The sequence below is a fragment of the Bacillus rossius genome, chromosome 14, assembly GCF_032445375.1.
Source record: "Bacillus rossius redtenbacheri isolate Brsri chromosome 14, Brsri_v3, whole genome shotgun sequence".
NCBI lineage: Eukaryota > Metazoa > Arthropoda > Insecta > Phasmatodea > Bacillidae > Bacillus > Bacillus rossius.
Window position 1 is genome coordinate 2127464 of NC_086341.1, and position 13188 is coordinate 2140651.

At 34.7% G+C, this 13188-nt stretch overlaps 1 protein-coding gene across 5 annotated transcripts in view; it reads left to right on the top strand.

Moving 5' to 3' along the window:
- Positions 1-13188, top strand: part of LOC134538967 (E3 ubiquitin-protein ligase MARCHF5) — a 43490-nt gene that overhangs the window by 17887 nt on the left and 12415 nt on the right. For all 5 annotated transcript variants that reach the window (XM_063380607.1, XM_063380609.1, XM_063380608.1 and 2 more), the window contains exons 5-7: positions 2965-3095; positions 4481-4671; positions 12005-12155. In XM_063380607.1, coding sequence (XP_063236677.1) covers positions 2965-3095; positions 4481-4671; positions 12005-12155 — 473 coding nt within the window. The remainder of the gene's footprint in view (positions 1-2964; positions 3096-4480; positions 4672-12004; positions 12156-13188) is intronic.

The window sequence follows — 13188 nt, forward strand, 5'->3', positions numbered from 1 at the left end:
ATTGCGATAAAACTGAAATAACACATAAAAATATGTCATAACACTGTATAACACTGAAATTCAAGTCAATAACACATATATGTAGCACCAAAATGTAGGTTCTATCATAGTATTAAGTAACATTTAACCAAAACTTAATTCAAAGCATTAAAAAAAAGTAATCTTTTAATGTTTGAAATTTGAGGTCTGTCACTATTCCTGTAGACCAGGGTCGATAATATTGAAAATGGTAAAAAGTGAAAAAAAATAATAGTAGGATGAAACCCGTTAAAAAAGGTCGAGAATATAACAAAAATGAAAGGAAAAATAATTTACGGGCGATCTGAGGACGGGAAGTGGAAGGGGGTGAGCTTTTAAGGGTATAAAACGGTGAATCTCGATTTCCGGCAAAACTACAAGTCCTATGGAAAAAGATTAAATGACAAAGTTGTAGGTAATAAAGAGACCTACAACTTTTGTAATTAAACTTTTTTCACATAACCTAAAAATTTATGTGAAAAATTCAAATAATCAAGTTTTTGGTTTTTTATTTTTATCTTATGCAAAAAAAAATTTCTTTGTCACGAAATTTGGTGAAAACTTGCCTTTTTATGTCCTAAAGACACTGTAATTTTTTTGATTTGAAATATTTATTTTTTCACCTTATTTCGACTTAATATCGAAAAAACACCCTAATTTTCAATCGAAAATTCTCGCGTCAAATTATCAGCTTTTTAAAAAAAGTCGGAGAGTTTTTTGTTCGTTGATATCTCTTCTTTCTGATAATGTAAAAAAATATATACATTACTATGGTAAATGTTCTCAGAAAATGCAAAGAAAAGAAAAAAACTGGAATCCGAATTTTTTTAAAATCACTATGTACAATTTTGAGCTATTTAGTAAAATTTACACTTTAATTACTTGAAAAACGTAAGATTCTATGTTACATTGATAAACAAAAAAATACAAATCGAAATGTACTACTATAATTAACAACCAAATAAGTTAATATTTAATAAGACATCTACAATATTTTGAGAAAGTTGTAGAATATTCTTTAAATTATGTGCATAGATGCCTATTTATTGCTATTTTAAGATAACTTATATACCTGAGTTACCCACAAAAGTTGCAGCAGAATAACATTGTTACAGGGCATATTATCAACTTCAAACTTGGCTAGGAAACGAACTGACAGCAACAGATTGGGGCTGGAAGCAACATCAACGTGGGATTATGACAAGTTTACAGAGAAGGAGTTAATTCCGGAAATATTGCTCAAAACTATTTGCTGCAGCTGTGAAACTGGATGTAACAGTTTAAAATGTGGCTGCCGAAAACATGGCTTAAAATGCACAAATTTTTTCTCAAATTGTCATGGTTCTGAAAAATGCACCAATGTGGAAGAAAAAACCTATGAGGAAGTTAGTGATTCAGATGAAATTGTGGATGAAGGACCAATTCAGACTAAAAATAATATTGGATACGAAGACGGTGATGGTCTTGAAGATTTCGAAGATCCACTAGAATCGGGAAGGTTTGTCGAATCTAACGATGAAGAAATGCCACCGAAGAGACAAAAAGTAATGGATAAGTGATTAGGGTTCAAGATAAGATTTATAAATAAGAAGATTAATGCATTTTAAAATATTATTATGAATAATAATAATCAGTATAAAGTATCTAAATTCAATATTACGATTTACATTTCTATTCATATATTATGAGATTTTCTATGGCATAAATCTAATTAAAATTTAACAAATCAACTTTTTGACCAAAACAATTGCAGCAATCACATTTTTTAATTGAAATTCCCCCTTTAATAACCTATCTTTAATATTTAGAACAACTATTTTCGCATGTTTCTTGCAATCTTTATTATTAATGGATTTGTAATTTTTTTGTTTATCAATGTAACATAGAATATTACGTTTTTCAAGTAATTAAAGTGTAAATTATACTAAATAGCTCAAAATTGTACATAGTGATTTAAAAAAATTTCGGATTCAATTTTTTTTTCTTTTCTTCGCATTTTCTGAGAACATTTACCATAGTAATGTATATATTTTTTTACATTATCAGAAAGAAGAGATATCAACGAACAAAAAACTCTCCGACTTTTTTTAAAAAGCTGATATTTTGACGCGAGAATTTTCGATTGAAAATTAGGGTGTTTTTTCGATATTAAGTCGAAATAAGGTGAAAAAATAAATATTTCAAATCAAAAAAATTACAGTGTCTTTAGGACATAAAAAGGCAAGTTTTCACCAAATTTTGTGAAAAAGAAAATTTTTTTTGCATAAGATAAAAATAAAAAACAAAAAACTTGATTATTTGAATTTTTCACATAAATTTTTAGGTTATGTGAAAAAAGTTTAATTACAAAAGTTGTAGGTCTCTTTATTACCTACAACTTTGTCATTTAATCTTTTTCCATAGGACTTGTAGTTTTGCCGGAAATCGAGATACACCCTTTTTTACCCTTAAAACTCACCCCTTCCACTTCCCGACCTCAGATTGCCCGTAAATTATTTTTCCTTTTGTTTTTGTTATATTCTCGACCTTTTTTAACGGGTTTCATCCTACTATTATTTTTTTTGGTTTCAAAAATTATCGACCCTGGTCTACTGGACAAAATTTGTATCAAAGTGCATGGATCAGAAAAATTAACTTAATTTGTTTTCTCTTGTTGAATCACTTTAAACCACAAATGCTCATGCTTTTATTTTTATTGTTCTAAATCTATCTGTTTTAGACGCAAATAAATTTTACCACTATTTTGGTGGAGTAAGTATTATAAAACAGTTTTTATAAAAATAAAAAACAATAACATTGAAATCCTGTATTTTAAAAATGAAATTAGACTAATAAATCCATAAACTCTCGTCTCTACAGACTACAGCTTCTAGCAGTGGGTGTGTCCCAGGTGTGCATGTGGCATTGCTGGAGGGAGAGATGGCATGTGTTGTGTCGTGTTGGCAGGCATGGTGGTGGCGGTTCTGGACGCCATTGACAACATGATGTTCAGGGTGTGCCCGTTCGTGGCGGCGGGCTTCGTGGTGGGCTCGCTCTACTGGACGGCCGTCACCTTCGGAGCAATCACCGTCATGCAGGTACGTCTCTCGTGCTCGCGTCTCGGCTGGGATGCTGGTTTAGTCGTCTGACATCGCGAGACAAGGATTCCAACGTTTCCGTTAGAGGTGGAACTTGGCAATACTTTGACACAGTGATACCAGCCGACACTATGGTGCTACGTCAAATCGATAGTACCATTTTAAATTTCCGATATTTAGGTTACACAAAAAGAATCAACGTGCATTTTCTTGTCTACACCGGGTAGCAAAGACTTATGAGCGTTGTATCTTAATGTTTATGCACTACATAGTCTACATACGACTGAGTTCGTTGTACTAAAAAGCTGTGATGCTTGTTTTTCTTTTGAAATATGTATTAAATTTTTGGAATTCATAACACTTTAAATATTTGTTAAAGTTTTGGTATTCATAACACTTTTAATATTTTTTATAAGTTTTATTTTTTAATGTACACATTAGTGTGCTGTAAATAATCAGTCTCTAATTGTATATAATGTATGATGAAGCATTTAATTTGAATTTTTTTCAGGGATGTACATAACTGTTGATTTTCAATGAATTATAAATGCTATTTTCTTTTTTTATAGATAACCAACGTCCCGAAAACTCAGCCGAGTTGAGGGAGTAGCTTCAGCTTGACACTGCTCGAAATTTGAGTTCAAAGTACTCTACTGGATGAGACTTGACAATTTAAAAAAAAAAAAAAAAAAAAAAAAAAAAAAAAACAACTCTTTACATATTTGACAAGTTCAACAAACACATCATGCAAATATTTCACAGTAGAATATTGTATGGACGATTCTGCCTATTTTTGGTTGAATCGAGTAGAGTCCAAATTAAATTTATTTCTAGTCTTGTGGGTTTTTTCATCATGTTAAGATGTAATAAGGAATTTTCTGTAATACGTAATAATTTCTTGATGGCTACTAGCCAATTAACCCCTCCCCCTCCTCTTACATCCTCCCAGGGTACCCCCATACATCGCAGCATTCTTTGCTTCCTGACGAATGGCTTACGAGTTACGGCCATAAAACTACTCTTTTTTTCTTCTTGTAATTGCAACTATCTTTAAAAAAAAAGGCCCAGTAGAGGTGGGACAGAAAGCGGCACCCGGAAAGTCGTTAGTAAATATGGTGTAAATGTACTAATTTAAATAATTATTAATTTCTGTGTGTTTGAATTTTGATTTTTAACCTTTAGAGTATTTTTCATAGTCATAATCAAAAAGTTTGGGATCACATTATATTTGGTTAAAACACGGTACATTGTTTGCAGTAATTTCAGTTGTGGATTGTTTATCCAGAATTTTGTGATCTTCAGGGCATGAACAAGATGTTCCTGAGCTTCTGTAGCTGTGGACAGCCCAGGTGTTGTGCAGTGGGGGAACGGACTGTGCGCGGCAGGTGGCGGGCTACAAGGAGGGGCTGGCGGCCATGGAGACCACGGACCCCCTGGTGCTGCTGGTGGGCCTGCCCACCATCCCCGTGTCGCTGGTGCTGGGCAAGATGGTGCGCTGGGAGGACAGCGTGCTGCACTTCCTGCGCCGCCACTCGCACCGCCTGCCCGTGCTGTGGCGCGTCCTGCCCGCGCCCGCGTGAGTGCCCCGCTGTCGGAGCTGACCGACGCGTCATCTCGGCCGATATTCCGGCCTTCGTGCATGCAATAAGCAGAAAACCAAAAGATACACGGAAAGTTTTCCATAAGACATACAGTCAAACTTCTCTGAAACGACCCCTCACGGTTCCCAGGAATAGGGTCGTAATAGAGGGGGGGTCGTAATAGATGTTTTCTGAAATTTTTAGTTGATTTAACCCTCCCCCCCCCCTCCCCCAAACCGCTACTCGCTAAGAAACCAGCCGTACAATAGCAGGATGCTGTCACTAACAATGCTAGACGGCTTTGCTTAACGAAGCAGTGATTTTACGAATACATTCTCGGGAACCGTCAAAAATTTGGACATTTTCACCAAAATGTGAAAATCACACATGTACAATCGCGTGTTAACATTTACGGTAATTTAATTTCAGATTTTTAACGGAAGTATTTGTACTAAAATATCACAGCTATTTTCAGAACGATTGTTTACGTTTACAAACAGAAAATGTATAGAACATTTCAGATGTAATGTTTGGAAATTCACGGCTGCCAACTATCTTTCCACAATATTTCTTTGTTGTAAAACGAACATTGCCGAACACGCACAAAGACGCCATATTTACAGGAATTTGGTACGTTGCTTCAAAAGCTATTTTAATAATTTCACAGTAAACCACTCTTTATTTATGTAAAAAACTTTCAAACAACATAATTATCATAGATTATTCTTTAAAATTCATAGGACAGACACTCTGTCAGAGAGTAATATGGACAAATATTTGCGGTCACGTCACCAAAGTTATTCATGGCCGTATGCTTCAACATGGCAGCTAGCCACTTCTTTTTTTTCCGGCAAGCTTCATTATTTGTTTACTTTGTTACGTTTAACACACTACTAAATAGTAATACGTAGCATAAGTGAAACAGAAAGTTAAATGCGGTATACATTAATGCAAAACTGTATACACAAAACGTATGTCTAATGAGTTTTCACATTAATTTCTACCAAAATTATTTTTACATTTGTTTGGCCTTCTGAAACTGCAGGTCGCCTTATATTCGGGCCAATACGGTAGTTAATTTGAACAGAACAAGACCATAGAAAAACCTGTGCCGCACACCACACGCTGTTCTATCTGTGCGCCGTTTAGAGTGACAAATGAGAAACGCGCACAATCGTCGAAACCTGCGCCGCACGCCACACGCTATTACTTGTGTGTATTTCGACGAATCATATGCCTGCGTTTGTTAGGATTGAGAGGCTGTTCCACCTGCAGAACATTTTTCCCATTCGTGGCTTAACTGACGAATGAGAAACGCCAACGATCTTCGAAACCTGTGCCGCATGCCGCACGACCAATCACCTGCTTGCATTCTCAGGGACTAGAGGCTGTTCCATCAGTACACCAATTTTCCAATTCAAGTCACTTGACGAAAACAAAGTAAACCATATACCGCCAGCTATTACTTTCTTTGAATTATTTGCCTATATTTTTTAAATCAATAAATGTTATTATTGCTTTTTTTTGCTAGTGTTTTGATGATACTAATTTTAATGTGCTTATTAAATTAAATACAGTTTTAATAATTCAATTTACTGATAACAAATATGTCATTAGTTATTCCAGCATGCCAATGATAATAAGTGTATTTTTGTGTGAATACAGTACATGTCATTTGAGTAAAATCGATTTTGACATTGAAAATTTCTTTTCCCTTTTAAGAAGTTTTCCCTGTTAAGAAGTTTTAAGCATCCAGTCCCTTGAAAAACTTCTTAACAGGGTTTTACTGTATGTGTATACACTTACACATACAGTAGAATACCGGTACAACGTACCTCATTATAAAGTATATTTCACTTTAACGTATTTTTTTTAAGTCCCCGCCAAAAATCGTATCTTCACCATGCAAAATGGTTTCAGTTTAAAGTATCATATTTTCACTATAACGTATAAATTCTACTCGTAGCGTGGCATTACTACACCAAAATTTACTTAAACTGGTAAATAAATTTCCAGCTAAATGATTAATGTTGTAGAACAAACATACACAAATACCACCACAACGTATTATCTAACCTCTAAACCCTGAAAACAAAGTTACAAACAGTTGCGCGCACTACCATAGATTATACCATACGTAGTATGCGACGTGAGCAACACAACACCATTCGATACATCGAAACATGGAATTTTGAGAGTAGTATTAATTATTTAGACAATAGTGTTATGCTACGCTAATATACTGTTTGACGTCTGTGCCGGGATATTTTATTGTTATTGTTGAGTTTATTTTCAGGTTACGTTATTTAGACACCGCATTGTATTTGTGCTGCAAAATGAGATAAATGGAGATAAAAAGAAACGAAAGCAATTCACGCTTAAGGAAAAAGTGGAAATACTCAGAGAACTAGACAAAGGAAAAAAGCAAGTCGCAGTTGCGAAGACATAATATGAGATAGAACATTTAGTTCAACAGAGCATCATTCAAGCTCAAAAACAAACTGAAATAACACATTTTTTAAAAGTAACTAAACTTAAATTATACATACACACCAATGTTTAAACTGAAGTCAGATGTTGGCTAAAAAATAATGTATCTTACAATATCGCTATTTTTGTATTTTTTAATTTTTTTTTTTTTCTCTTTGTAAAGATGATATGTATGTATGTTTCAGTACTAAGTACTTTCAGTACTAAGTACAAAAACGTGAGGTCCCTGTAAGTACTTAGTACTGAGATTCCACTGTACACACATATGAGAGCATTCTGAACAGGTTTATAATAATGATGTAGGTATATTGCGGAGATGAAGAGACATAGTTATAAATATTGAATGAAAACCTTTGGTAAGCATTTCAATGTCTTTCTCACAGAAACACACACTCGCAAACCACGTGCGAGAAGATTTCTCAGTTGTTTCGAGAAGCTACAGCATGTGAACCAACCTTGGAGTTGGCATAACTTGTGCTGTGCAGCGTTGCCATGCGGCGTTGTCGAGTCTTAAATAAGCCGCTGGATTATGCCTTTTCATTTTTTTGAAGTTATACTTCTAATGCGACTTCAAACAAGGTTGCGTTAAACGTTTAACACTCCTGGGGAGGGGGAATAGAAAGAGACAGAGAGAGAGTGAATGCGTTTTGCTATTGTAAGGAACTAAGTAGAGAGTAAGAAAAAAATAAAGATCCTTACAGTTTCTAGTGTCGCCATATTTGTTTCAATTTTCAATACCCTTTTTGTATATTACAATCTAAATTGCAGAAAAAAATCATATTTCATAGCCACACAAATAGTGAGTGTGTGTCATTTCTCTATGTCCACGAGGTCTCGCCGCGTCAATTTTCTCCTTGGGGCGAACCCGTCCACTTAATTAAATAAACAAGTTTTATCGTTGAATGATTTCATGATTTATTAATTTTTTTAGATTGATTTGATACAACATGATTTTGCCAAAAAATAAATTTCTACCCCTTACACTATTTTCATTTCCACATTACGAAGTTTCACTTCATCCGCGCGTAGGGACTCCACGCACTATTTTTGCATGTGATTAAAAAACTATTTTTTTAATGATGCCAAAGAAGAATAACTTCTCACGCGCGTACCTAAGTACACGCACCCATTTTTTGACGTGACGTCTAATAAATCGATGAACGCCGGCTGCACGCACGAAAAAATGTCTTGTTACGCACATTGTCCCGTTACGCTGTGTCCCGTCACGCTCATTGTACGCTTGCGCCGCATCTATCTCTTTCACTCGATTGGAACAACCATCGATTTGACGTTTTCGAGGCACATTAAACTTGAAACACTCCCATTCGTTTCCTACTTTTCCTATCATCATCCTATCCTTAACAGAATAACACAGATTGGAAGAAGTTAAATAGCTAACATGTATAAACGTTATAGTTAATATAATCTCTTCGTTAAAGTAATAAACATATTTGAATTAAGAAGTGCAAATAAAAGTAAATTTATCAATTAAATTGTAGATTTCAATTCACTCCTTCTTTGTATCCATACAAAATAGTGATAATTCAATAAAAATGATTCAATTTTATTCATAAAAGTATGCAATCATTTCATCAATGTTTTGTTATGACGTCACGTTAAACTATCGCCCGTAAACCGACTTTGCGGTAGACACCTGCGAGTACTCGAAGTTCGAGTTTCGAGTTGAGTTTTTTAGTAATACTCGAACTCGAGCTCGTGGCTTTTCAACAACTCGAAATTCGAGCGAGCTTTTCTTGCACTGTGCCTATATAAAAAAAGTCTCTCATTATATCGGAATAAAAGTCTTACAATACTATTATCCTTTACTTTATAATGTAACATGATCGACCATTTACATGAACACATCATTTTTACGTACCCGGGATTTACGAATTTCCGTGATTAATTTTTTTTACTTCTTTAATTTTCCGCATAGCATTAATGTATCACTTTACTGCTTTATGCGGAAGTGTTTCCCGCTTTATGCGGAAACATTTCCCGTATTTTACTGTAAAAAGCGTTTAAATTGTCCGGGGTCTCATCATTTACGCCATTAAATATGTGATATAAAGTCCCGTTTAAAATTTTTATGAAAGTTCCTGCCAGTAATGGCGCACGTAAATATAAATATGAAGAAAAGACAAATGAACAACAACTTACGAAGAAATATGGATGATGTACCATAACTACAGTACAATTCCAATAGTTATCTTAAGATAATTACCATAAAAAGAACTAAAGATTCTTTGTAGATACCATAACTACTGCAGAAGCATGATAGTTACCACATTTGCACTATAGTTGCCGTAATAACCGAGATGTGTATTTACCGTGATGGTAATGTATTTATTTAGGACATATTAAAATTAAAGAACATTATTGAAAAAAAAAAAGGATGTTAAATATTGATATGTACGGTTGGCACATGTTGCTAAGAAATAATGTGATCTGAAAGAATGCAGTACTACTACGAAAAGTGAAAAGGGTACTCGTGGATTTTTAGGTTATGGCAATCTCTTTCGTTTTTCAGTAATATCGGCCGAAAATTAACAAGAGTATTGGAAGTTGGCAGAAATGCCAATTCAACTAAATATTGGCAAAATCGGCTTCTTCAGTACAGCTCTACATTTGATGACATGAGTAAACATATTTCAGACTACAGGACATTGAAAAAGACTTTAATTTCCATGTAGGTTTATTGTGCGTAAGTTTTTTTTGCATGTGTAAATTGAATTAAGTAAAATGCTTCTATTTTTATTACTTTAAATTGATTAAACTTAATGACAAGTTACAGATATTTGACACTAATTTTGAGGTTAAACAATTTGGTAAATATGTAGAGTAACGGTACATGCAGAAAAAAATGCTAAAAATCCGAAAATACTTTTATTCTATGCTCTTTCACTTCCTCTTTTCAAATCAACCGGCGGAGATAAGAAATTCCAAATACTTTAGGAGATATACAATTTTTTAATTTTGAACATGTAGAGTAGCGGTATTTGCGAAAAAAAAATTCTAAAAATCCGAAATTACTTTTATTATATGCTCTTTCACTTCCTCTTTTCATTAAAACCGGCGGAGATAAGAAATTCAAAATACTTTAGGAGCTATAGAATTTTTTAATTTTGCAATACAACACCTGTACAACCATTAGACCGACGCCATTTTTGTTATTTTGCCGTGTGTTCGTGAATGTGTAATAAATAAAATGGTCGATTAGGTCAGGTCAGTTACATTATTAATACTTTCAAACTAAGCGGACATAAAAAATAATGTGAATTAATTTCAATGGTTCTTTAGTTTTAAAGTATTTATAATGTAACTGACCTGACCTAACAAACCCGGACAAATGATGAACATTAACAACTCACGTAAAATATTTTTGTTACTTATTACTTGCGCAACAATATCCAAATAAATAAGACTTTAAAATTAGAAACGTTAAAAACCCACCTAAGTTGGAGGCGGGTACATTTCCTTTGCCATTAGAAGGAAATGATGTAGTCGTTCACCTACGTCGCGATACCTCCGACGTAACATTAATAAATAAATAAATAATCACGTATTGGTTCATTTGAATACTGGCCAATCACGGAACTGTCACGTGACAAAATTGTCCAATAAGAAACATAATAGATACTCGTAAACCAGAAACAATGTTGATCGCCGCATGAATACCCAGGTATTGTGATGAAAATTTAAAAATTCGATATTCCTAAAGTATTTGGAATTTCTTATCTCCGCCGGTTGATTTGAAAAGAGGAAGTGAAAGAGCATAGAATAAAAGTATTTTCGGAATTTTAGCATTTTTTTTCCGCTTATACCGCGACTCTACATATTTACCAAGAATTTTACTAAAGCATTCCAGCCACACAGGTTGCCAGCGAGAGACGCTTCTCTTCTGCTGTAAACACCATCTCCAATCGTAGAGCTAATTTAACTCCTGAACGTGCAGAACAAATTATTTTTCTGCATGATAGATTGAAGAACAGAATTTAATACTCTATGACAATCTCTCTCAGAATTTTTGTGCCGAAAAGTGGAAATGTTGAAACAATGTGAATGTACTTTTCAAACAACATGATTTTTGGTGCTCAGTTAGTTGAAGCTCAGTAAAGACTCCAGAAAAATTGACAAGGATGAAATTATTCCAAAGATATGTTACATTTACACAAACATATACGTACTTGTAAACTGTGGTTATGTTAGTTGGATGATATCAGTTACTAATGAACCAATGGAAACAGGTTAGATTCAATGGAAAACATGTTTTTTTTCCTAGCAGTGCAAATTATAAAAGCACTCTGTAAATAGTTACCCAAAATTAATAAGCCCACTTCATTTTAATACTTTATTCAAACATTATACCTACTAAGTTTAAGGTAAAAATAATTTCCCAAAAGTGTAACTGTATCACAAAAGCTCAAGCTTCGAGAACTTTCAAGTAGGCTCGCTCGAGCTTGGCTCAAAGTAAAATTCTTAGGCTCGCAGACCTCTAATGTAGGTCTATCTATTTAGTAGGCAAACAATGATAATGGTTTCTTTTTTTATTTCCATATTTTTCTCAAAAGTTCTCACATTTTATTACTCCATCGCAGTAAATTTATGTGCAATAAACTTAAAAAAAAAAAAACTCGAACTCGACTCGATACTCGCGAGTATTTTAGCAAACTCGCTCGAGCTCGACTTGAAGTGAAAATCTTCTGCTCGCAGACGCCTACTTTGCGGACAATCAATTTTTTAAAAATAATTGTATGCGCTAGGTGTGTGTTACGTGTGTGTGCGTGCGTGCGTGCTTGGGGCTGCTGTGTTGGAGCAAGGGCCGTGTGCACGTCGCAGGGAGGAGCGCGTGAACCAGGTGCCGCCCTTCTCGGACCCCGTGTCGGCCACGCGAATCCTTTGCAGCGCGCTGCTGCTGCCCACGTTCGCGCTCGTCTGCGGCAAGCTGCTCTTCAGCTCCGTGCAGTCCAACGTGCAGCGCACCGTCTTCGTGAGTATCTTCACTACCCGGCACGGCACGGCGCGGGCTCTCTGGGCCCCCCGGTGGCCGCCGTGTGGCCAGACATTCCAGTGATCTTCGTTGGGTTTCAACTCCACACTCTTTTACCCTCTGTACTTTCATCAACAATGAGATTTTATGTTTTTGTTTTTAGCATGTGGTAAATGGGACCAGGGGCATAGCCAGGGGGGGGGGGTTAGGGGTTCAAACCCCCCCTCCCCCCACCCCTTAGCACTAAATATTTAATTAATTTCTTATTCATCTTTCAAACAAATTTCATATTAAAATTAATAAAATTTTTAACCATTACAATATTTAAATTTTAAGCACCGAAAACACTATCTTACACCTTAAAATCCAAATTTTTTCTGGAGGAGGACTCCCGGACCCCCCCCGCTTTAATAAGGGGGGGGGGGATTCTTAACACCCCCCATATATAAATCCTGGCTACGCCACTGAATGGGACTATAAGGTTTGCTAAACAAAAGATTTCAACCAAACCTAATAACCTCAGGTGGGATTGACCTTTTGCAGCATTAAAAATAAATTTTTACAGAGGGAATGGCTGGGAAATTAAACCCTGCCTCAAAATCCATGTTCTTACTAAACAAAATAAAAATATACAAGTTCCTTGGAATAAACCACAGTCACATACATACACATTGCTGCTAACTTGGCAATACACAGCTCCAGCTAAATTTATGAAATATTTGTTTACAAAATAAATCTCGATAACAATTCTGATAACGTGTAGGTACCTTTTTTGACCAATACTTCCAAGAATTATTACAAACTGTATTGCAAATATGCAATATTATAAAAAAAAAATAATTAAAATTACAATGGCAATAAATTTATAAATAAAGTTAATACACAAAAATAAACCTTTAAATTTCAAGTCCCTTAAAGCATTTTAGCTAAAATTTATCAAAAAAAAAAAAATTATTCTTTTCCAATATATACTCTAAGTACATAGAACTCATTCTTAAATAAATTTAATTGATAAATAATAAAGTGACATACT